General features: G+C 40.7%; 1 protein-coding gene across 2 annotated transcripts in view; it reads right to left on the bottom strand.

Annotated features, from left to right (window-relative positions):
* Positions 1 to 26,979, bottom strand: part of ZCWPW2 (zinc finger CW-type and PWWP domain containing 2) — a 96,269-nt gene that overhangs the window by 61,562 nt on the left and 7,728 nt on the right. For both annotated transcript variants that reach the window (XM_003415720.3, XM_023554886.2), the window contains exon 2: positions 21,546 to 21,705. In XM_003415720.3, coding sequence (XP_003415768.2) covers positions 21,546 to 21,705 — 160 coding nt within the window. The remainder of the gene's footprint in view (positions 1 to 21,545; positions 21,706 to 26,979) is intronic.

Below are 26,979 nucleotides of genomic sequence, written 5' to 3'. Positions count from 1 at the left end.
ACTGTGTTTAATTTTCCTAGGCATCTTAGAATTAGCTTTTTTTTTTAATTTCTGTTGTTGGTTTTTTTTTTTTTAATTGACATTGCATTAAAATTACAGATTAATTTAGGGAGAACTGATATCTTTCCATATCAAATCTCTGATTCCGACTCACAGCGACCCTATAGGACAGAGTAGAACTGCCCTACAGGGTTTCCAAGGAGTGCCTGGTGGGTTCGAACTGCCAACCTTTTGATTAGCAGCTGGAGCTCTTAACCACTGCACCACCAGGGCTCCAAACCAAGAAAAGGATATATCTTTCTATTAACTCAGCCTTTATATTCTATTCCTTAATAGCATTTTAAAGTCTTACATACGTAGACCTTGCACACTGCTTCTTAAGCTTACCGCCGTGTATTATGCACGATGTTGTTGTTAGCGAACATTGAATAGGCCCCTACCTCACGGGGACCCCGTGCTCAACAGAGTTAAACGTTGCCTGGTCCTGCAGATCCCATGGTCTGTCGCAGATTGGACCATTATGACCCACAGGGTTTTCACTGGCTGATTTTCGGAGGTAGATTTCTTCCTGGTCCACCTTAGTCTGGAGCTCGGCTGAAACCTGTTCAGCAACATAGCAACAAGCAAGCCTCCACTGACGACATGGGTAGTGGCTGTGCCTGAGGTGCACTGGCTGGGAATCGAACCTGGGTCTTCTGTGTGGAAGGCGAGAATTCCACCACTGAACCACTGACGCTCCTATGTTTTATGTGTTTTGTTGCTACTATAAACAGGAACTTCCATCCTTCCATATTTTTAAACTGTTTACTTCTGTAAAATAATTTTATAACCTACCACATAACTGCATTTTCTTATTGCTTATAATGGTTTTTCCATTTGAATTCCATGGGTTTTCTAGGTATAGAATCATCTACTAATAATGATAATTTTGCTTCTTTTTTTCCTGTATTTGTACTTTTGCTTCTTTCTTTGACTAATTTGATCCTTACAGGACAATATTAAATAGTAGTAGCAATCCTATATACACTTAAGAATTTAAATTTCCTACCTCAACAAGCAATTTCTTCTCTAATTAAAACTTTAAGTAGAGTGAATTCATGTATTTGTCAAGACGTGTTGAAGAGATTCACATTTATTTAATTGGATTCTTCTACAGATGCTACCAAAAAGATGTGTTTGTTTGTAATTATCTTCATCAACTAAGCTCTTTCAGACATTATCATAAACTCTCAACTGGAGTCTGCCCAGGAAGGGCTTCTGAACCGACAAGAAAGAAGCAAGGACTCAGCATTTCACCGAACATAATAGATTCATTCCATATCCTAATGACTAGGGTAAAGTTTGCGAAGGATAAATGAACATCATGCTTGAATGAATTACGTTAATAATATTGTAACTAAGTACAATTTTAAGATACTATAGTATTTAATGATATACATGTTCAACTCCAAGGTTTACAGTTTTGGAAACAAAGTTAGCAAATGAAGCAGTACTGTTCTGAACAAAGTCTAAACTAAGGCAAAAACTACCGTTTGTTTTTTTGCTCTATTTTTTCACAAAAATCATTTTTGGAAGACATGAAAACATTTAAATTTGCCTTTCTAGCCTAAAATTAAACAGGCAATTAGGTTCAGATTTAACAAAGGATTGTTCAAAGCCAAATACTATTATAAATAGGAACCAAGTTCAAGCAGAGAGTAACTGCCATTCAAACCCACCCTTCCACCTGGAAGCTAGATCTTAACCCTTGGCAGGTCCTGTGACTTTTCTAGTAACTCTCAGACAATAAAAGGCCCTTCAGCTATTTTTAGTCCTCCAAATTAAAAAACTAAAATCTCTACTCCCATATAAGAGTCAAAATTCTAAACTTTATTTCAAGTTAAAGCTCCTGTGCTCCACAAGCCAGGGGCTTGCTTCAGTCTTCAAGTGGTTCCTCCTTGGCTTCTCCGTCTCTTCCCACACCTTCTGGGTTCTCCGGTTTGAGAGCATTAGGTGTGGGGAACACGAGAGAAACTGCAGGAACTCTTTTTTTTTACTTGACTAACATGATAGCAATCCTTGGCTGGTGCTTTCTGAACGTGAAGCGTTTTTTTATCGTAGGGCACTTTGTGGATGTTTTAGGGAACCCCTTACCGAACAAGGGACAACTGACTGCAGCTTCCTTGGCTGAGGCAATGTCTCTCTTTCAGCCAGTTGCTTTCAAATTCTGCCTCTAATACCATATTTCTGCATCTTTCTGCTGAGGTTCCGTGGGGTCAGGAAGCCTTCTTGGATGAAGATTCTTTAAAAAGAACCCTCTTTCCCATGTGGCCTGTGTCCTTGCCCCTGTACGCTGAGGGGACACTAGCTACGCCCAGTGCAGCCATCTCTCTTCACTCTGCCACCAGACCAGATGACCAGACTCTCATCCTGCAGATTTCTGAGGGGGCAGTTAGACACCAGGACACCATGTTGCTGAAGCTCCAGGAAAAACACACCAAGTTCTCAAGAAGCCCCTTGTACAAAACACGAGGAATATGACCATCTTCCCCTTTCCCAAGATGGGGGGTGGGGGGTGTAGGAAAAATGCCACACCACACAAATGTTTTCCAAAGAAATTTCTGTGGGTTCAGCCTCAAACCTTTTATACTCTTCTGTAAAGTGGGCTAAGGAATGTTCGCCAGTTTTGCACCTCCTTTGCAAGACACGCAGACATAAACTTGTACCTCACTTTACAACATAAAGATAACTCTTTTGTCCTCAGGTTTTGGAGCTCTACAGATTACATCTTTGACTATAACTTGGCTATATCTAATAATTACAGAACCTTTCAGATCAGCTTATCTCCCACCCCAAAACAAACCAAAATAAGACAAGTTTTACAGGGGGCTCCCCAAGAAGGAAATTATCAAGACAGTTCTTTAGCAAACTTTTAAGGAACTAAACAACAACAACAAAAAAAACCAAAATAAGACAAGTTTTACAGGGGGCTCCCCAAGAAGGAAATTATCAAGACAGTTCTTTAGCAAACTTTTAAGGAACTAAACAACAACAACAAAAAAAAACTAAAAAGGAACTAGAGGCTTTTAAAATTAGTGATTTCAGATGAGACTATAGGAAGGGCTAGGCACCCTGATCTTCAAATTCCAGTAAATCCTATGATTCCAAGAGAGAATATCAGGTCCTTTATTATGTCTGTATAACTTTGGCAACTTGAGTTTCCTCAGGCAGTTTTATTAAATTTAGAATGGCAGAAAAGAGAAGTAATCACCATAAAAAGAGAAGGTAGCTATTTTGCCTCAAACTTTACATGAACTTAGGAGTATAAAATTCATCCTTGGTAGAACAGGAAGGACGGAGATGTTCAGGGTGAGGATGGGGTTGAAGCTGAACAGACAGCTGGGAAAGACAGTGCCCTGTGTCTGAGAAAATTCCCAACTCTGTCCAAAATGGAGAAGTTGGTAAACCGCTGTCCATTATGACGTTGTTTCAATCAGGTGTTACTGGCCACATATCATTTCTCCATTTCCCAGGGTTTGAAGAGATAGGGGAACGCTCCTTCTCAGTAACTTCTGACTCACTGAGTAAGGTTTGTGCTACCACTGCATACTAATATGGAATAGCTAACTCAGGGAAAAGAGCAGGTATGTATGTGTTCATCCACCTAGTAAGCCAGGGAAGAGAAATCTGTGACCTGCCAGAAACACTTCTCTGCTGTTGCTTTGTATTGTAAGAGAGCTTCTCCACGTAAAAACTGACCAAGTTATAGTAGCCTCGGGCTGTAGCAAGATAAATCTTACTCCTCACACTCGAGTGTGTAAGCAATGTCACATGACATTCAAGCCAAACCCAATGCTGTCGAGTTGATTTCGACTCATAGTGACCCTCTAGGACAGAGCAGAACTGCCCCATAGAGTTTCCAAGGAGCACCTGGTGGATTTGAACTGCCAAGCTCTTGGTTAGCAACTGTAGCACTTAACCACTATGCCACCAGCTCTCCCACATGACATTATTTTTACTAAATCGAATTAAATGTGACAATCCTCATCCAACTAGGATGATAAGAAATTTTATCTCAATCATTTTGGGGCCACTCTTTCTTTTCCCTAGGGTCACATAAATTGGAAAAGTGAGGACAGACAGGTATTCTCCAGCCCATCATGCTTAGATGGATAACATCTTTGTTCAAGTCCCTTGATGTCAGGCAGCCCAATAGCTTCTTTGCTACACCTGGACAAAACAATCTCTTCAGAGACTGGGAGCCTCAGTGGTATGGGGTCAACCACCCTGGGTACATCACACTGCCATTCTTCTCTGAGGTATGCCACTCGCCCAGCACTGACAAGACTTAGGGAATCTCCTCTCTGCGGTCAACCACCCTGGGTACATCACATTGCCATTCTTCTCTGAGGTATGCCACTCGCCCAGCACTGACAAGACTTAGGGAATCTCCTCTCTGCGGTCAACCACCCTGGGTACATCGCACTGCCATTCTTCTCTGAGGTATGCCACTCGCCCAGCACTGACAAGACTTAGGGAATCTCCTCTCTGCGGTCAACCACCCTGGGTACATCGCACTGCCATTCTTCTCTGAGGTATGCCACTCGCCCAGCACTGACAAGACTTAGGGAATCTCCTCTCTGCGGTCAACCACCCTGGGTACATCGCACTGCCATTCTTCTCTGAGGTATGCCACTCGCCCAGCACTGACAAGACTTAGGGAATCTCCTCTCTGCGGTCAACCACCCTGGGTACATCACACTGCCATTCTTCTCTGAGGTATGCCACTCGCCCAGCACTGACAAGACTTAGGGAATCTCCTCTCTGCGGTCAACCACCCTGGGTACATCGCACTGCCATTCTTCTCTGAGGTATGCCACTCGCCCAGCACTGACAAGACTTAGGGAATCTCCTCTCTGCTTTGCTGCTCCTGTCTGTCCCTCTCAGAGTTGTAGCCCCTCCATTCCCATCTAACCCTCCCAGCCCTCAAAGAACTCAGGTCAGGAAAACAGGCGAGCTCTGCTTTTGACCCCCACGACAAAAACCTCTCCTAAGGCATGGGAACACAAGGGGCTTGACTACTTTCTGGAAAAAAGGAGGGAAAAATACAAACAGAACAAGAATTATTATCAACCAACCATGGTGTCTTGTTAGTTGCGGGAAAAAATCTCCTAGCTAGAAGGGTGGTAGAGTAGCCTTTCCTCCCCACCCCTTGGCACCCCACTCCTTCGCTCCACCCATCGTTCTCCCCTAATTTTTTCTCATAGCACTCATCAACAACTAACACACTGTATATTGTTCTTAGCTATTAATATCTTATCTCACCATTATGTCTCATGAAGGCATTGGATTTTGTCTGTTTTGTTCACTCCTAAGCCTAGAAGGCTCTCAAGTAATAGGACCTTATTAAATATTTTCTGAGTATTGTAAATAGACAGGTTTATTCCCCCCCACCCCACCCCGGTGGCACAGGTAAAACCAAGCCATGAAATTGGAAATCAAAACAAAAGGCTGCTATGTTTTAATCCTAAACTATGTGATTATCCCACAAAGGTAAAAGAAAAACATAAATATGATGACAATCTGGCATTATGGTGATATTAATTCTAAGATATATAACCAAAAACCCATTGTTGTCGAGTTGATACCAACTCATAGTGACCCTACAGGACAGAGTGGAACTGCCCCCTAGGGTTTCAAACTGCCGACCTTTTGGCTGCTTAGCATTTTGAAACCCTGTTTTTCTGTTGTTGTTGCATAACTCAGGTCTGTAAAGTATTTCATGGGTCCCTGATTTATTCTGTGACATTAGCAGCATTGTTTCTTGAAACAAAAATATGTGTCTGACTTGGGGCACTTTAACTGCTATCAATTCAGTCAAATGCTTCTTAATGTGACCTATTTAGGGGACAGCTGAGGCTCACTATGATCTTTAGCTACAATGACAGCATCTATAATCCAAAATTACAATTCAGATTTTGATTATATCAATATTACAGTTAAATGCAAATATACTTACAATATAAGTATTCTATTTATCTTTGAAATATAGGACATTTACCTTTCAGACACAACGTTCAGCATATATTAAAAACCAGGAACACTGGAATCATAAGTACTTAAAAAATGTTTATTGAGATTCACAAATTCACTGAAATGACTTCAAATATTGACCATTACTTGAAATTATTTCTTACATAATATGCCTTTAGAAACAGGGGGATAGAGGTCATCAATTTCACTGTCCGAAGAAACACAAAATGACTTTGCTCTGGAATGCATCTCCACTAACGGTCTGAGGATCAACACTAACCCCCATTATAAAGCACTCTGGGCGATGATTTACGTCAATTGCTGCTGTTCATATATTCAAACTTGCAGTGCAGCTCGGTGACTCCAACCACATACTGCACTGACGCATCGTTCTATTTACTATCATGCCAAAGCTATCGCTCTTCTCCTCTGTTGGGCAGATGGCTTTCAACTTAAAGAAATTCAGTAGAAAGTTAATCACGAAGATATCTCGTCTTCCTTAAATTGGATTTCAGCAACAGCAACCAGTAACCTGGACAGCAAGAGCATTTCTGTTCCTTTGATGCAAACTAGAAGATACTCACATCACATTCATGGCATCTCTGAAGTTATAGCTTTGGTCTCTTGGCTTCCTAACAACTGCCTTCCCTGTCACCTGCCATCTTTAACATAAATTCCTATAATTTTTATAAAATCAAATCTGGATTATTTGGACAGCATATTTAAATGGTTGAATACTTGAAACTCATATGCATGTGAAAGCTGGATGATGAATAAAAAAGACTAAAGAAGGATTGATGTCTTTGAATTGTGGTTTGGTGAAGAATATTGAATATACCATGGACTGCCAAAAGAATGAATAAATCTGTCTCAGGAGAAGAACAACAAGAGACAAGGATGGCAAGGCTTCGTCTCACATACTTTGGACATGTTCTCAGGAAGGACCAGTCCCTGGAAAAGGACATCATGTTTGGTAAAGTAGAGGGTCAGTGAAAAAGAGGAAGACCCTCAACAAGATGGATTGACACAGCGGCTGCAACAATGGGCTCAAGCAGAAAAACAATCGTGAGGATGGTGCAAGACCAGACAGTGGTTCTTTCTGTTGTATATAGGGTCATTATGAGTCAGAACCGACTCCGTGGCACCTGACAACAACAATATTGCTTTTAAAATCTTATTAATATGTGGTTTACTTTGCTTAAGTTGTGTGTTTACCACAAACTCATAAACACATTCTTGCATTCAATAAAATAGACAAAATAAACACAATACACATTTTACATAAATACCTTCTTTAGCTAATGTCTATAAACAGAGAAAATAGGTATTTATGGGACATAATCTGTTATAATACAGTGATCCTTATGATCCACTGAGCAGAATATAACCAATCTGGCTAAAAAAACAGATTCTCAGAACACTCCCCAGTAGTAGGCTCAGAGGTATGTATTTTTAAAGAGCTCTACAAAACAATATAAGATCAGCAGGTATGGGGACCAATAGTAGGGTAAAACATCAACAACAAAAAACCCTGGCATCAGGATACCAAGGTTTATATTAATAATAACCAATTACTGCTAAGGTCACGAGGGAATAAAAAAGAAAATCCTAGATTTTAATAACAGTACGAAAAGCCCCTAGAATCCACAGCTAGGCATCAATGCACTAAACGTTGAGGACAGACCTTTCACATCTTTGTCCAGCTTTGAAAAGGCCCGGTTTAAGGCTGGGTTAATTAATCAGGTTGGCTGAATTAACAACAGACGACCAATGAGAAGGCTTTCGTGATTTCCCAGTTTACAGACGATAGCTTATTATGAATTTGGTGTATGCTTATGCAGCTTAGAAGTAGGATGGACCAATGGACATTTCAAGCGGTTAATACATAACGTAAAAACCTGGAGTTTGGAGTCAGGAGACCTGGGCTTGAGTCCCAGTTCCGCTGTGTCACCACAGGCAAGTCACTTAACCTGAACTTCAACTTTCTCAACAACTAATGAGGATCACCTGAGGTAGATCATATCAGTTAGTATATGTAAAAAGCACTTTGTAAGATTTAAAGCTCTTTTCAAATGTTAGTTACCATTATCATAACTGATCACAATATGAACAGTTATCATTTGGTCTCCGCAAACCAAGGAAATGAGATGGGAATTCTATTCACAACAGGGACAAGTTGACTAAGTACATAGTTTATGTTCATAGGAGTTGTACTGTTGAAAGAGCCAACCATTATGTATTTAATTCGTCAAGTTGTCCAATGTTTTTGTAGTGCTAAATGCCGGGTAGAGTCCGAAGTACTCCACAAGTAACTCACTGTAAGTTCCTAACAAGCTTATCAGGTAGAGACTATTGTTATCCTCATTTTGTAAGTGAGGAAGTGGGGGCACTGAGAGATTTAGAACGTGCCTAAGTTCACACAGCTAGGAAGTGACTGAGCTAGAATTCCAACACAGACAGCCAACCTCAGAGTTGACAAGCTCAACCACTACAACATGGTATCATTTTCACTACGTAGCAATTCCGTGGCATAAATCTCAAAGACGGTGTTGTAAAGAGCTCCTAGCCCATATCGTAAAAAATAGCATTGAGAATGATAGAAAACAGTCGCGTATGATAATTTTCTACATCGGGTCACTTTTAGATTGCTTAGGAAAAAATTTCCAGGGCTCTTAATCAGCAGTTTAAAAAAGCTACGTTTATTTATTGTGTAGAGTTTAAATTATTTTATATATTCTGATGTCAAGTTGTTGAATTTTTATTTTGCAAAACTGAATATATTATTAAGTCTGCAGGAAGAAATGAATTGTAAACACTGCTTTGTAAAATAATAGTGCAGCATTAGTAGTCTCTTGATGAAATAAAGCATGGGAAGTCAATGAACACTGAATCAATAGATACTTTTTAAGGCCTGTGCTTATATAAAGTGCTGCTGTCTCCCAGTGTTCTAGCCAGGCTGACTGCTTCAGCTAGGAAAGTTAAATCAAAGCGGGAGGAACGTACAGGCTTAAATCAGCCATGAAAATAAGTACGTGTTCATTTGCACTGAGTCTTAAAAATGTCAGGATTTTAAGCAACATTACTAACAGATATCGAGACATGAACTAAAAGAACGTTAGCATACTTGGCTACTTGTCTAGTCCATATTTGTTTACTTCCCGTGGAAGCATGTGTTTATGGGAAAACACTGGTTGTATGTATTACAGACAGACACTCAGAGTCTATGTTTAACAATGAAGTCACAAGAGCTGGTGCAGAGTCTGTACATATTCTCTAAGCTAAACAAAACGGTAAGAAAGTGATAATTCTGAAATTTACTTTCAAAGTTAGATTAATCAGCATTGTTTAGGGGTAATGGGTTTGCCTGCATCATGGGCTGGTCCTGGCTCTTTGCTAGGAGATACTTAAAAAGAAGAAGAAAAAAAAAAGAAGTCAATATATCCAATTGCAGAATTTCATTTACACAATTATGAGTTTGGGACTTCACCATTCCCTGGTGAAAAAATGTACCAAAATATTACTCTACAACTATTTATTAATCTAAGAACCCTAACATAAAAGACTCATGGTAAGGCAGCCTTTCCCATAAGGCATATGACTCTGAAGGCTATTTAGTGAGCCTTCCATATGGGCTTAAAAACAGTGATCTGGCTCATGGTTTCTTTAACAGAGAACAAGCATGTCCAGGAAATGAGAAAGCTGTAAAAGAGCCCTGGTGGTGCAGTAGTTAAGCACTCAGCTGCTAACCAAAGGTTGGCAGTTTGAACCCACTGATGGCTCTGTGGGAGAAAGATGCCGCAGTCCGCTTGCGTAACGATTACAGCCTTGGAAATCCTATGGGGCAGTTCTACTCTGTGCTACAGTGTCACAATGAGTCAGACTCGACTCAACGGCAATGGGTTATATACTGAAATTTCATAGGAAAGAATACTGCTGTCCCACTGAAGAGTCAATGTGGGAAGTCTAGTTGATACACAATACATTTTTCATGCCTTGATGATGAGAAAGGTAGCCACCTGTTCCATCCTTTATAAACAGAGGGAAGTTGGTCATATTATTTGGATTTGGGCTTTTAACATCAATACATGTTCACAGCTACCTAAATTTATAAGTCATGAAGTCTGGAGATGACAGAGGTGAACTCAAGGATTTATTTAGAGCAGCAAAGTCAGCATATACAAACGTGAGGGAGTCAGAATAGCAGAGTAGAGATGGGGAAGAAACTGGTTTCGTCCAGTTGCAAAGAAAGTGAAAGATAATATTTCCTGTTCTCCTTTCAAATTCCATCAAACAAATTCAAAGTATTCTTGAGGCATTGCTGACATTGGGGCCTATTCATTCACCAAGGAGTCAGGTTAAGAAGGCTATAACTTATCTCCTGCTTTCAATAGTTCTTAGCACTTCTGTTTACACTTAACTAGAAAACCACTACAGCAATGGCCTCAGTTCAATCACGTACTGAAGAATCAAAGAATAAGAGGATCAACTAGCTCTGTTTCCTTCAATTTCTGGGAGCATCATATTGGTCGACAAAGAATGCTAAAATCATGTCGTTTCCCACATATGACCTTAGCCAGAAGAAAAGATACTATTCTCCACTTTATTGTTCTTGGTCTCTTTTTTGGAATTCCCTCCTGTAGATGTGGGATTCAGGGAAAAGAAATAAATAACTTAACTGTATATTCCACCTGTTTTTGCAATGAATAATACCATCCATCAGTTAACACTGGTTGAGAGTATATTATATGCTAAACACTATACTAAATGCCTTATATGTATTATCTCAGTTGACCTTCAAAACAACTTTATGATACAGATACTATCATAACCTCTGTTTTACAGATGACATAACCTGGGATTTGTAAAGGTTAAGTGACTTGCTTGAAGTCAATGTCTAGTAAGTGGCAGAGCCAACTTTCAAATCCAAAGAGCATGAATGTAGACCCTATCTTTTTAACCACTATCACAACTTTATTGTTTTCCTAATATGCATTACAAAAATTTTTTTCTTGGTAGATTATTCACAGGCAGGTAACAGTTATAGAAATGTTTTAATTCCCTTGTCCTTTCTCCAGTCCAAACACTAAACAGTGTTCAGAAAACAAGCAAAGAAACTAAAAGTCTTAATCCAAGAATACCAAAACTATAGCAAATGATATATGAAATATGGAATTAGTATGATAAAATTTTATTGAGAGTTTGGTTGCTGTACAGATTATTTTCTAGCAGTAACATGGTACAAAAGTATTTTTTTTTTTGCAAATGCATTTTTCCACTGACTTGTCTCAGTAGATTTGTATCCAGTTTCACTCCATTACTCTAAGAGCAAAATGCTGCCCAATGATCTAGTTATACACTCATTTGCTAATCCTTATTACTGACTAAATTTTGGGAATTTGGATCCTAATAAGTCTTAGAAGCAGAACATTTGCTCAAATAGATGTTAATACAGACACAGTGGTTAAATTACTGCTGCAAATTCAATCTACAAATATCCACAGTTTCACTTTTTCTGCTTTGGTCTCCAGTCCTCCAATGGGGAACATCAAGCAGCAAGTAAAGACCTAGTCTACCAGAGACTGCCATAATTCAACATGTATATTAGGATTAAAATGAGAAAAATTTCCTAATTTTGTAGATACAAAAATGGGAAAGCATTCAACAATAAAATAGACAGCTGCTATGCATAAGCAAGAAAATAAAACAAAAGAAAAAATGTGGACTTCAGAGTTGGATATCTTGACTCTAATCACTGTCCTACTACTAAGTAACTCAGTGACCTTAGGCTAGACACTACATGTCTTAGTTATCCAGTGCTGCTTTGTAACAGAACTACCACAAGTGCATGGCTTTAACAAAGATAAATTTATTCTCTCATAGTCTAGGAGGCTAGAAATCCAAATTCAGGGTGCCAGCTCCGGGGGAAGGCTTTCTTTTTCTTTTGGCTCTGGGGGAAAGTCCTTGTCATCAATCTTCCCTTGGCTGAGAAGCTTCTCAGCACAGGGACTCCAGGTCCAAAGGACGTGCCATTCTCCTGACTCTTGATTCCTGGTGGTATGAGGTTCCCATGTCTCTCTGCTCGCTTTGCTTCTCTCTTTTATATCTCAAAAAAGACTGGTTGAAGACAAAACCCAATCTTGTAGATTGAGTCCTGCCTTATTAACATAACTGCTGCTAATCCCACCTCATTAGCATCATGGAGGTAGGATTTACAACACATAGGAAAATCAAATCAGATGACAAAATGGTGGGAATCAAGGCACAGCCAAGGCGACACGTATTTTGGGGGGATGCAATTCAATCCATGACAACACATAACCTGAATCTCAGTTTCTTCCACATGTCAAATGGTGACAATAACTATCTTCATGGGGTTGATGTAAAACTGACTTTAAATATTATATAAATAAAAATAAATAAAAGCACCCACCACAATACCTGGCCTAGGGTAGGTATTTAATATATGGTTGCTAAAAAGATCTTCCACCATTTGTCAGTTTTTCATAGTGTGATGGCCTGCATGTTGCTGTGATGCTGGAAGCTATGCCACCACTATTTCAAACACCAGCATGGTCACCCATGTGCACAGGTTTTAGTGGAGCTTCTAGACTGAGACAGCCTAGGAAGAAGGACCTGGCAATCTGGTTCCAAAAAAAATTTGTCAGTGGAAACCTTATGGATAGCAGCAGAACTTTGTCTGATATAGTGCTGGAAGATGAGACCTTCAGTTTGGAAGGCACGCAAAATACCACTGGAGAAGAGCTGCTTCCTCAAAGTAGAGTCAATCTTAATGACGTGGATGGAGTCAAGCTTCAGCACTTCCATTTGTTGATGTTGCATGGCTCAAAATAGGGAGCAACAGCTGCAAATGTCCATTAGTAATTGGATCATGGAATGTATGAAATGAACACAGGAAAACTGGAAGTCACCAAAAATGAAATGGAGCACTTGAAAATCTATATTCTAGGTATTATTAGTGAGCTGAAATGGACTGGTATCGGCCATTTTGAATGGAACAATCCTATGGTCTACTATGCCAGGGATAACAAATGAAAGAGGAACACCTTTACATCAATTGCCAAAAAGAACATTTCAGGATCAATCCTAAAGTACAACACTGTCAGTGATAGGATAACATCCATATGCCTAGAAAAAAGACCAGTTAATATGACTATTATTCAAACTTCCACACCATCCACTAATGCCACAGAGGAATAAACTGAAGATTTTTAGCAACTTCTGCAGTCTGAAATTGATCAAACATACAGTCGAGATGCATTGGTAACTACGGGTGATTGGAATACAAAAGTTGGAAACGAAGAAGAATCAGTAGCTGAAAAATACAACCTTGGTGATAGAGATGACACCAGAGATGAGCATGACAGAATTTTGCAAGACCAACAACTTATTCATTGCGATACATTTTTTCAACAACATAAATGGCTATTATACATGTGGACTTCACTGGATGAAACACACAGGAATCAAATTCACTATGTCTGTGGAAAGATGATGAGGAAGCTCAATATCATCTGTCAGAACAAGGCCAGGGGCCAACTTCAGAACAGACTATCAATTGCTCCTATGCAAGATCATTTTGAAGCCGAATGAAATTAAAACATGTCCATGAGAGCCAAAGTGTGACCTTAACTATATCCCAGCTGAATTTAGATGCCATCTCAGGAATAGATTTGATGCATTGATTACCAATAACTGAAGACTAGACGAGTGTGAGATAACATCAAGGACATTATACATGAAGAAAGCAAAAGGTCATTAAAAAGACAAGAAGGGAAGAAAACACCAAGAGAGATGTCAGAAGAGACTCTGAAACTTGCTCTTGAACATAGTGTAAATAAAGCGTAAGGAAGAAATGATGACATAAAAGAGGTGAAGAGAACATTTCAAAGGGCGGTTCAAGGAGACAAAGTAAAGCATTATAATGAAATGTGCAAAGACCTGGCGTTAGAACACCAAAAGGGGAAAACACACTCACCATTTCCCAAGCTGAAAGAACTCTAGTTGCAATGTTGAAGGATTCTATAGGCAAAATATTGAATGATGTAGGAGGCATCAAAAGAAGATGGAAGGAATATACAGAGTCACTATAGCAAAAAGAATTGGTCAACATTCAACCATTTCAGGAGACAACATATGATCAAGGATAGATCTTACTGAAAGAAAAAGTCCAAGCTGCACTGAAGGCATCGGCAAAAAAAGGCTCCAGCAATTGACGGAATACCAAATGAGATATTTCAGCAAACGGATGCAACGCTGGAAGTGCTCACTCGTCTATAACAAGAAATTTGGAAGACAGCTACCTGGTCAACCGACTGGAAGAGATCCATATATGGTGCCCATTCCACAGAAAGGTGATCCAACGGAATGCAGAAATTATCTAACAATATCATTAATAAATGCAAGTAAAATTTTGCTGAAGGTCATTCAAAAATGGTTGCAGCAGTACATCGACAGGGAGCTGCCAGAAATTCAAGCCAGATTCAGAAGAGGACATGAAATGAGGGATATCATAGCTGATGTCAGATGGATCCTGGCTGATAGCAGAGAATATCAGAAAGATGTTTACCTGTGTTTTACTGACTATGCAAAGCGATTTGACTGTGTGGATCATAACACTTAATTGTGCTCATGAGGAACCTGTACATAGACCAAGAGGCAGTTGTCCGAACAGAACAAGAGGATACTGCATAGTTTAAAATCAGGAAAGATGCGCATCAGGGTTGTATCCTTTCATCATACCTATCTGTTCTATTTGTATGCTGAGCAAATAATCCGTGAAGCTGGACTGTATGAAGAAGGAGGTGGCATCAGGGTTGAAGGAAGACTCATTAACAACCTGCAATATGCAGATGACACAACCTTACTTACCGAAAGTGAAGAGAATTTGAAGCACTTTCTGATGATCAAAGACTACAGCCTTCAGTATGGATTACACCTCAACATAAAGAAAACAAAAATCCTCACAACTGAACTAATAAGCAACATCAGGATAAATGGAGAATATATTGAAGTAGTCAAGAATTTCAGTTTACTTGGATCCACAATCAATGCCCATGGGAGAAGCAGACAAGAAATCAAATGATGTATTGCACTGGGCAAATCTTTAGTTACTGGAACCATCATAGAGAATGTTGACATCAGAGCCATGTGTTGGAAAATATTTACTAAATTTATATTTGATGTACCAATTACTCTGGAAACCCTGGTGGCATAGTGGTTAAAAGCTACGGCTGCTAACCAAAAGATCGGCAGTTCAAATCCACCAGCCGCTCCTTGGAAGCTGTATGGGGCAGTTCTGCTCTGTCCTATAGGGTTGCTGTGAGTTGGAATCGACTGATGGCAATGGGTTTGGTGTTTTTTTTTCTTTTTTTGGTATCAATTATCAGTTGGTAATTTCTGCTCATCTGTTTCTCATTATGAAGAAATCAACTTATTTGATAAAGTATTATAAAATAACAAGTTGTGTTATTTCTATTTATAGGCCGGAGATTATACAGTAATACAACCTCAACCATTTGGCCAAATTCTGAATTGCAGTGAAATTTTAGGACTGGAACTTCTAAGGATACAGGTTACAAAGAACGGTGACATCCTTTGTGCTACCATTAGTGCATCTGTCAGAACAACTTCAGAGACGTAGTGTAACAAAGACCCATAAAACCCAGAGCCGTCGAGTTGATTCCGACTCATAGCGACCCTATAGGACCGAGTAGAACTGCCCCATAGAGTTTCCAAAGAGCACCTGGTGGATTCGAACTGCCAACCCTTTGGTTAACAGCCTTAGCACGTAACCACTACACCACCAGGGTTTCCAGCAAAGACCCATATTTCCCTTAAATTGTATATCTGTCATTTATTGGCAGGGGGTTTTGCTAAGTGTGGTCACTCAGGGACCAAGGCTGAGGGAGTAGCAAGCCAACACCTCAAACATTACCAGTCACTGTGCCACAAGGAAAGGAAGGACTCGCAAGGATGCTTCACCAGTAGTTAAGTGCTCAGGAAAAGTGGTGACACTCATCACTTCTACTCACAACTCACTGGCCAAAGCGTACCTGGCCTCACCCCACCTCAGGAATGCCAAATGTGAAATTCGCCTTTGTACCAGGAAAGCAGAAACCTTAAAGCTTTGGCAAACAATATTAATTACTGTCACAATCAGGAAACAGACTTATGAGTCACAGAGCTCAAGTTTAGCAATTATGGCATTAGTTTCCTTTTACCTCCCTGGAAAACACAGGCAGCCCTGTAAGACAATGTGCAGATACCCAAATGACATCTGGTACCCAAAGAAATGGTTGTGTATCTACCGGCATAGCCTATGTATAGTGGTAAACAGGCTAGTAAAAACATGTAGCCAAAAATATCCATTCACATCATGGACAAGAAAATCTCTGTTTTACCACAGGAGCATCATAGTAACAGAAGTGAACCACCTGCTTTTTCTTGGCAATATAAGGAACCAGAAAAGTGCAGGTCAAGCAGTTACTGGTTGAAATAGTCTAGCAGTATAATGGTAATGGTGTTAAACCACGTCTATGAAAAATTATAATCACTTTATACAACCTACAGGACAGATGGTTAACTTAAAAATGTAATAAATATCGAGTTCAAGTTCTGGACCCCCTTTATCAACAATATCTACAAATTATATATAATGTTAAAAAATGACAAGATTTCTACTGACCTCAAAGCTATGTTTGATGTAACAAATTACTATGGGGTGAGACATACAAGCTTATGGCTGTAAGCATAATTTCCAGGCAAACAAAAGTGAAAAGCAAACAAAAGAACAGACAGAAGAGAAGCTAGAGAAGCACAGTAAGCCGTAACCAAGGTAGGTTTTGACACTGGTAGGGATAAAACCACCAAAACTCTGATGTCTCGAGTTGAGGAAGACTTATCAGTGATTTTTATCCCTGGGACGTACATTAGTGTCACTGGAAGAACTTAAAAATGCTGATGCCAGGGCTGCTCTCCAGGAGATTCTAATCCAATTGATCCAGTAGAGTGAGGCCTAGGCATTGTTTGCTTAGTTTGGTTGTGTTTTTTAAAGTTTTTTAATGCATAGTCATGCTTGAGAATCACTGAATTAAACCATATAGTCTATCAAGCTAGAAAATAAACCTGTAAATAATGGGCTCTGCAGACATGTACTGACTAAATATAGGAGAAACAACATTTGCACTAAGGGGGAAAGAACTGTTGCCATGCATCAGCTCTAAGGAAAAAAAATACCCATTTAGCACATGTTCATGTTTCCCTTCTCTGAATAATTACCAGAGTTATCTGTATTTGAATATACACTTTTTAAAAATCAAGGTATCTTTAAAAAGGGAGAAAATTTAGCTATCTTTACAGCTACCGGTGATATAAAAGCAAAAACCAAACCCGTTGCCATCAAGTCAATTCCGACTCATAGCGACCCTACAGGGCAGAGTAGAACTACCCCACGGAGTTTCCAAGGAGCACCTGGTGGCTTCAAACTGCCAACCTTTCGGTTAGCAGTCCTAGCTCTTAACCACTACACCACTAGGGTTTCCACACTGGTGATGTAGTAAATGAGAAAATAAAATGTATGAATAAACCAATATAAACTACAAATTTACAATCTAAATACTGCCTTCAACTGTTTTCTGAACTATGTCCTAGAGTATTGATAAGTAGTTCTGTTTATTAAGGAAAACCCTGTCATCTGTATTAATAGACAGTGACAGCACTGTTATGCTTTCAACAATAAAATTAATAAGTCAGTGATTCCATATATATGTTAACTTTACTACTCGAGAAAACTAGATACACATGATTGACCTGAAAGAGAAAAATTAAAATTTTCAGTCTAAAACTAAAAAATATTTAATTTTCTCACAAATGAGTATTACACAGCTTATGTCTCCCTCACCTTAACATATAAACTGAAAAAATATATAGCATATATTCAGTGAAAATTCTGAAATATTATTTAATTACTTATTAAACTAAATCACAAAATCCTCACAACTGGACCAAAAAGCAACATCATGATAAGTGGAGAAAAAAGTGAAGTTGTCAAGGATTTCATTTTACTTGGATCCACAATCAACACCCATAGAAGCAGCAATAAAGAAATCAAACCATGTAACGCATTCAGCGAATCTACTGCCAAAAAAGACCTCTTTAAATGTTCAAGAGCAAAGAGCTCCCTCTGAAGGCTAAGGTGCGCCTGCCCCCAGCCATGGTGCTTTCAATCGCCTCATACACATGCGAAAGCTGGATGATGAATAAGGAAGGCCGAAAAAGAGCTGACACCTTTGAACTGTGGTGTTGCTGAAGACTACTGAATATACCATGGACTGCCGAAAGCACGAACAAATCCGTCTTGGAAGAAGTACAACCAGAATGCTCCTTGGAAGCGAGAATGGAGAGACTACGTCTCACCTACTCTGGACGTGTTATCAGAAGGCATCAGTCTCTGGAGAAGGATATCATGCTTGGTAAAGTAAAGCGTCAGTGAAAAGCAGGAAGACCCTCGATGAGACAGATTGACACAGTGGCTGCAACAACGGGTTCAAGCATAGCGACAGTTGCGAGGATGGCGCAGGACCAGGCAGCGTTTTGGACTGTCGTACATAGATAGTGTCACTGTGAGTCAGAATTGACTCGACAGCACCTAACACCAACAACATACAAATTACGAGAGTCATGCTGAAGCAATGTATGAAGTCAGGTTAGTCAGCTTGAGCCAGGGACAGAAATTACATCTTCCTATCGCTCTTCATCTAGTTTTAGAAAAAGAGATCAGACAACTTGTGCGATGTGCATCCCTCTTTCACCTCCTCTAAAGATCTTTAGGAAATCTACATCACCACCTCCTAGACCTTGTTTTCTGTAAGCGGTCTTTGTTTTCCTGGGGAGCAGATGTGAATTTAATATCTGGGTCAATACAGTGCAGTGAAGAGGTGGCATTTGAGAACTTAGGAGTTTAGGGGAAGAGAGGACCATAAAAGAAAGATTAAGTCTCTGGAAAGTCTAGGCAATAGAACTGCAAGGGGCAGTCAATACTATTTTCATCTCTATTTTAGTTACCTAGTGCTGCTTCAACAAAAAATACCAGAAGTGGATGACTTTAAAGAACAGGATTTCATTGTCTCACGCTTCAAAAAAAACCAAACCCACTGCTGTCGATTCCAACTCATAGCGACCCTACAGAAATCCAAATTCAAGGTGCTGGCTCTGGGGAAGGTCTTTCTTTGTCTCTGCTAGTTCCTAGGAGCTGCTGGCAGCCGTTGGTGTTCCTGAGCTTGAAGGCGCATCTGCCTCCATCTTCACATGCTTCTTCCCTCTGTGCTTCTGTCTAGTCTGTTCCTTTTATAAGACACCACTGAGAAGGATGAAGTTTAAGACCCACCCTACTTGGGTATGACCTCATGAATGTGACAAAAGAAAGCCCCTATTTCCAAACAGGCTCATGTTTTCAGGTACAGGGGCTATGACTTCAACATAACTTTTGGGGAGACCCAATTCCATTCACAGCAATCTCCAAGGGACAGGCAAATCTCAGCAATCCCTGGGTAACACTGAGTTTGGAACTGTTCATTTCAACCAATCTCCCATATGTATCATTTCTGACCATTTTTCTACTTTGGTCCTTAGCATTTTCTGAGTCAACCTCCTTGCTTGATGTTTCTTGTGTCAGTTGGGGCAACAGGCTTCAATCATCTCTGAGTCTTCACTTCTGGGCAAGTGGAGATCCCCAGAAAGCCAAGAGTGGGGAGTCAGAGCACAATGGGATAATGGGGTAGTCTGGCTTGTGCCTGCTGAATCTGAGGTCAAAAAAGAACAGAAACGTGAGTCTTGAATGAAAAGAGCCACAGAAGAAGGCAGTATTACTATGGCAGCTCCAAAAGAGCAAATAAAGAAAAAGATACAGATACAAAGCAAAGAGCAAGGGACAGAGGGGCCCCAGAAGCAGAGTCTGCAGGCAGGTGCCATGATTGACAGTATAGGAGACAGCCTGTGCAATAGCCTATGGGCACCAAGGGAGTTATCTACCCAGAACGCCTGGCCACTTGGGGCTAGAGCACTGGGTTTGTTGTGGAGTAAGGAGGGGGGGCCAGACACTTTTTTCCCTGCTCTTGTCCTTACTTAAAAAAAAATTAAGCAGCCCTGAATTCCTGACCTTTGGCTGTGCAACATTTGCCAAGTTTACTTGAATGCTTTCAAAAGGTTAAAAACGTGTGGCTCCTGATTCCTGAGTTTGGGTTCATTTTACATCAGCATTTTTCCTGTCCCGACTATTAACTGAACACTCACTGGAATCCGACTACTCGAGATAAGCCTGACAGAAACCAAATCCTGACAGTAATACCAGTTCAGACAATTTTAAAATACACTTTCATTTTTGAACTTATATTTAAGTCTAATTTCTTAGTAATGCTTGTGCTTCACCACACTGTCAAATGTTGGAAATTCTAAGGTCTGCTTCATGAGTAGCTAGAAGGCTTCCCCATCCTTTGGGAGGGGTGGAGGGGGGCACGAGAGGGAGGGCACTCCTTTCTGTCTTCTGTGGTTGCCAGCAGAAGGGCCTGGGCTCACATGCAAGATGTTAGAGCAGAGTGTTTCACATTCAGATGGCTGGCTCACAACTACCCTGAAACGGATGTATGTGGTATTCATTCTTGAATATTTTTACTAAAACAGCCTTCTCTTCCAGCTGCTTTCAAGTTAAATGAAACACAGATATTATTTACGCCAAAGGTAAGGTTTAAAAAAAAAAATCACTTTAAAGTACCTCAAATTTCCACAGATTTAATTATACTGTGCATTAAATGGTATGCTTTGCATACACATGGACTTCATGTGTATTGGAGTATATATAATTCTCCCTATAAAATAGAAACCACCCAGACTGAGTCAAAGGTATCCACATTTCTGATAACTATTTTTTTTATCAGGTGTCTAATGAAACCAATGTTTGCAGATGAAAAGTTTCAGTATTATGATACAGATATAGCTAACAACTGATTTATGTTGATTAAACCAAACCCTTAGAAATACGTCCAGTTCACCTAGTCTCATCAACTTGAGAACCCAGTCTATTCATTAATGGTAGCATCGGATTTAAAGTTTAAAAAGAGTCAAAAAGATACTAAAGGAGTTAGTGTAATGAAATATTCTGTTTGAAATTTGAAAAGCTGGTAGCATTCCATAATTAATTTTCCCCGTGAATGAGGGTTACAACTTAGAGTCCTCTCAAGAGAATCGGAAAATTACCAAATGATAATCTTAAACATGTTTCAAAAGGCAATTATGTAAAGTTCTCAGCTGATTCAGTATATAGCCATTGAAAAAATAAAATTTAAACTCTCATGGCTATTTTTATATCCATACTTCCTTTGGAAGAAAATGCTTTAAAAACTACAAAATTTTGTTTATAAAAATCTAGAAGTAAGTAGTTATTTAGGGATCTGAGAGAAAAATGATCATAATTAAAAACAAGTACAAGAGGGATAAGTTTTGCTGTTAAATCTACCTACCTTTAATGTGACACTATAATGTCCAACAAATGTTGCGTTTATCCATGATCTTGAATGGGGATCACCCAGGAATTCTATGTGATACTGTTCAACATTTCCATCCAGGTCATAGGCCACGTATTTCCCTTTAAAAGGATCAGGGCAAAGTATCCCTGGCCAACTTTGAAAAGAAAATATTTGTAATTATTTCAATGCTTTAAAAAAAGGCAGACATGAACACATCTGTCACAGTTGTGTATTAAACTTCCTCCTTTCAATTTTAATGACTTTTTCAGAAAGCTTCAACATTTTCAAACTTGCCTGTGTTTTTACAAGTAAAATATTCACTTGATACTTGTAATAAATTATATCTTTGTAGATACAGGAAGCTCTGTAGTAGTTATAATTTAAGATACACATAAGCTCTAAGAAGAAAGATTTATAAGACAAAAGAATGATCTCCAGGGTCAATAACAAGCATTTAGGAACTACTGATAAGAAAGTTGAAAGAAGAAAAAAGATTAATTCAATTCATGTCAGGGTTGAACTGGCTTTAACCACCAGAATGATTAATAAACAAAATGTAGCCTACTTGCAGGGCTTTTGACAGGATGGGAGAGAGCAGGCCTTTCCTAAGCCAGGGCTGTGGAACAGGGATGTACTGGTAGCACACTTGCTGGCCTGACAGAGACTGGAGAAACCCTGAGAGTATGGCTCCTGGACACCCTTTGAGCTCAGTAATGAAGTCACTCCTGAGGTGCACCCTTCAGCCAGACATTAGACAGGCCCATAAAACAAAATGAGACTAAAGAGGCACAACAGCACAGGGGCAAGGACTAGAAGGCAGCAGAGGACAGGAAAGTTGGTAACAGGGAATCCAAGGTTGAGAAGGGAGAGTATCGACATGTCCTGGGGTTGTTAACCTACGTCATAAAACAGTATGTGTACTAACTGCTTAATGAGAAACTAGTTTGTTCTGTAAACTTTCATCTAAAGTATAATAAAATAATAATAAAAGAATACAAGTTAAAAAAAAAAAAAAAGAACGTACTGGTACCTCAGCCTGAGATGACACTGTGGAGTTAAACTACTATGGGAAAAACGGAAAAACAGTGCTGCAGTTCTATACTGTCTTTTTTTCTCCCTATCTGCACAATTGACAAGTGCTCAAATCACGAAAAAACCCTTCAGTCCTGGCAATAAAATGTATCCTTTATTGAAAATAAATCTTTAGGGATGTGTTCTTTCATAAAATAAACCTCTAGCAATTCCTTGCTATGTTTCATTTTTCTCTTTGGGTGCTCATTTCCCACTTTTGTTCCTTTCTATCGATTTTCTGCTTTGCTTTTCCTTGGTTTTTCTTTCTAATCTCCACAGCAGAGAGCTCCTGTCACCGACATCTCTGATAAGCAAAAACAGAAACAATATTACCATATGGAGACTGAGCAGGAAATTAGAGAGTGCCCTGAATACCTCTGCTGCGAGAAAACCCAATCCTAACAAATCATCCACTTTATCTGGTTTACCAGATTCTGTCTCAAAAATAAGTTTGAGAGCAAAACAAACACTTGCCTGTACGTAATCATCTCAAAAATGCCTGATTAGGAATGCAAATAAAAACAAATTTGTACTAGGAAAATTGGAATTTCAAATAATATATTTGCTCAACATTTTAAATATAACTTCTGAAATTTTAAACAGGAAAAGTTAGGAAAATTGATACAATCCTAGTATAAGAGAAACAAAGGAAGAATGTGACACTATCTACAAAGTTGTCCTGAAAAATCTGGTGTGGGGTGAAATGGAAGATAACAGGCTATCTGTCACTGAGGCACATGAATGTCTGTGGTGTTCCAGGCACTCCTTTGAGGATCTGATTATCACATTTAACCCTGCCAACCTCAAGAAGTGGGTATTTGTTATTTTCCTTATTTAGACGATAAAACTAAATAAATCTCAAAGAGATTATATAACATTCCTATGAAGACTAAGTCAGTTAAGAGGTGAAGACATGATTCAAAAGAGGTCTTTCTGGTGCCAAAACCCAAATGTTTTCCACTCCATTAGACCACAGTCATGACTTAGAGACAGGAAGAGTACCCAAGGGAGGGAAACCATAAGGAGGCCGTATTGATTCAGGAAAAAGGACAACTTCCAAAGAATTTATTAGTCTAGAGACAAATTATCCAGTCTCATAAAACAGATTTAAAAAAAAAAAATTTTTTTTTAAAGTATCATAACCCTGAAATAAAATGATCGGTTTGTATTTAAATAAATAAATAGCACAATGTAAATAATTGGGCTGAAACTCTGTGTATTGGGTATGTACCTAAGCAACAGGCTTTAATATTCTACGCACAGCAAAAACACACTGTATACATCAACTACATTTTAAACCTTTTACCGATCATTCTGGGTGCTGACTTACTGTTCAGAGGAAAAAGCAGGAAGGGAAAGCAGCAAGTAAATTCAGGGAGCTGTGACTAAGGAGTGTACAGTAGAAATCTGACAGGATTTTATAGATCAGGGTCCACACTATGTATACCTGATCCAGCTAAACATTCAAAGGTCTGTGCAGCCAGCCGTCAAGCTCTACTTCAGTTTACAGCACCGCAGAGTGGAACAGACAGTAAGGTTCAAATCAGGAAACTCAGGCGCTAGTTCTCCTTTTTCCAGCCATGAGGCCTCAGGCAGGTAATCAGAGCTTGCCTCAACTCTGTTCCTCACTGTGTTGTTAGAGACTCTGAACAAACACATGCTTTACACATTTTCTTTTTGCAAATTAAAACACTGCCTTCAGTGCACCTTGGACTGCTTCCTTCAGTACTGTGGGATCTTGATCATATGTGACCTCCTAAATGGTTGAACACCGACCAGTTCTTTCTGGTACAGTGACTGTGTATTCCTTCCATCTTTTTGATATTTCCTGCATCATTTAATATTTTCCCTGTAGAATCCTTCAAAATTGCAACTTGAGGCTTGAATTTTTTCTCCAGTTCTTTCAGCTTGAGAAATGCCAAGTGTGTTCTTTCCTTTTGGTTTTCTATCTCCATGTCTTTGCATATTTCCTTATAATACTTTCCTTTAACTTTTCAAGCCACCCTTTGAAATCTTGCATGCAGCTCTTTTACTTCATCATTTCTTCCATTCGCTTTAGCTACTCTACGTTCAAGGGCAAGTTTCAGAGTCTCTTCTGACAGCCATTTTGTTTTTTTCATTCTTTTCTGTCTTTTTAATGACCTTTTGCTTTCTTCATGTATGATGTCCTTGACGTCATCCCACAACCTGTCTAGTCTTTGGCCATTAGCATTCATTGTGCCAAATCTATTCTTGAGATGGTCTCCAAATTCAGGTGGGATATATTCAAGGTCATATTTTGGCTCTCATGGACTTGCTCTAAATTTCTTCAGCTTCAACATTAACTTGCATATGAGCAAGGTGACTACTTCGAGGAGGCAGCTCTTCCCCAGTCATACTTTGAGTGTCTTCCAATCTGAGGGGCTCATCTTCTAGCTCTATATCAGAAAACGTTCTGCTGCTATTCATAAGGTTTTCACTGGCCAATTTTTTCAGAAGTAGGCTGACTGTTCCTTCTTCCTCGTCTGTCCTAGCCTGGAAGCTCCGCTGAAACCTGTCCATCATGGGTGACCCTGCTGGTATTTGAAATAGTGGTGGCATAGCTTCCAACATCACAGCAACACACAAGCCACCACAGTATGACAAACTGACAGATCTGTTAGCTTTTTTTTTTTTTAGGTTTTACAGATCATAAATTAGCAACTCAACGTAAACTAATAAGTCCCAAGGCTTGCTGTCAGCAGACGATGGCTCCAGTACAACTCCGGCACAGGTGAGAACGGGGCAGGTGTCCAGGCTGTCCGCCGAAGCTACACAGGTGAGAACGGGGCAGGTGTCCAGGCTGTCCGCCGAAGCTACACAGGTGAGAACGGGGCAGGTGTCCAGGCTGTCCACCGAAGCTACACAGGTGAGAACGGGGCAAGTGTCCAGGCTGTCCGCTGAAGCTACACAGGTGAGAACGGGGCAGGTGTCCAGGCTGTCCGCCGAAGCTACACAGGTGAGAACGGGGCAGGTGTCCAGGCTGTCCGCCGAAGCTACACAGCTGAGAACGGGGCAGGTGTCCAGGCTGTCCGCCGAAGCTACACAGGTGAGAACGGGGCAGGTGTCCAGGCTGTCCGCCGAAGCTACACAGGTGAGAACGGGGCAGGTGTCCAGGCTGTCCGCCGAAGCTACACAGGTGAGAACGGGGCAGGTGTCCAGGCTGTCCGCCGAAGCTACACAGGTGAGAACGGGGCAGGTGTCCAGGCTGTCCGCCGAAGCTACACAGGTGAGAACGGGGCAGGTGTCCAGGCTGTCCGCCGAAGCTACACAGGTGAGAACGGGGCAGGTGTCCAGGCTGTCCGCCGAAGCTACACAGGTGAGAACGGGGCAGGTGTCCAGGCTGTCCGCCGAAGCTACACAGGTGAGAACGGGGCAGGTGTCCAGGCTGTCCGCCGAAGCTACACAGGTGAGAACAGAGCAAGTGTCCAGGCTGTCCGCCGAAGCTACACAGGTGAGAACGGAGCAAGTGTCCAGGCTGTCCGCCGAAGCTACGCAGAGTCAGAACGGGGCAAGTGTCCAGGCTGTCCGCCGAAGCTACACAGGTGAGAACGGGGCAAGTGTCCAGGCTGTCCGCCGAAGCTACACAGGTGAGAACGGGGCAAGTGTCCAGGCTGTCCGCCGAAGCTACACAGGTGAGAACGGGGCAAGTGTCCAGGCTGTCCGCCGAAGCTACACAGGTGAGAACGGGGCAAGTGTCCAGGCTGTCCGCCGAAGCTACACAGGTGAGAACGGGGCAAGTGTCCAGGCTGTCCACCGAAGCTACACAGGTGAGAACGGGGCAAGTGTCCAGGCTGTCCGCCGAAGCTACACAGAGTCAGAACGGAGCAAGTGTCCAGGCTGTCCGCCGAAGCTACACAGGTGAGAACGGAGCAAGTGTCCAGGCTGTCCGCCGAAGCTACGCAGAGTCAGAACGGGGCAAGTGTCCAGGCTGTCCGCCGAAGCTACGCAGAGTCAGAACGGAGCAAGTGTCCAGGCTGTCCGCCGAAGCTACACAGGTGAGAACGGAGCAAGTGTCCAGGCTGTCCGCCGAAGCTACACAGGTGAGAACGGAGCAAGTGTCCAGGCTGTCCGCCGAAGCTACACAGAGTCAGAACGGGGCAAGTGTCCAGGCTGTCCGCCGAAGCTACACAGAGTCCTGTGGCTCTTTGGCCTCTCTGATTTAGGGGGAGAAGAGGCTAAGCACTGTCCGGCAGCTTTAGATCATGGAAAAGAAAGCACTAGTAGCTTACAAATTTATTCAAACTACCTGGGACGCAAAGAAGCCCAATACTTTAGGAGAACTGGAAGTGATAACACAAAGTTGAGTGGAGGTTCAGGACATAACTGCAGAAGACTA

The sequence above is a fragment of the Loxodonta africana genome, chromosome 27 (genome assembly GCF_030014295.1).
Source record: "Loxodonta africana isolate mLoxAfr1 chromosome 27, mLoxAfr1.hap2, whole genome shotgun sequence".
Lineage (NCBI taxonomy): Eukaryota > Metazoa > Chordata > Mammalia > Proboscidea > Elephantidae > Loxodonta > Loxodonta africana.
This window is presented reverse-complemented; position numbering and strand designations above follow the sequence as displayed.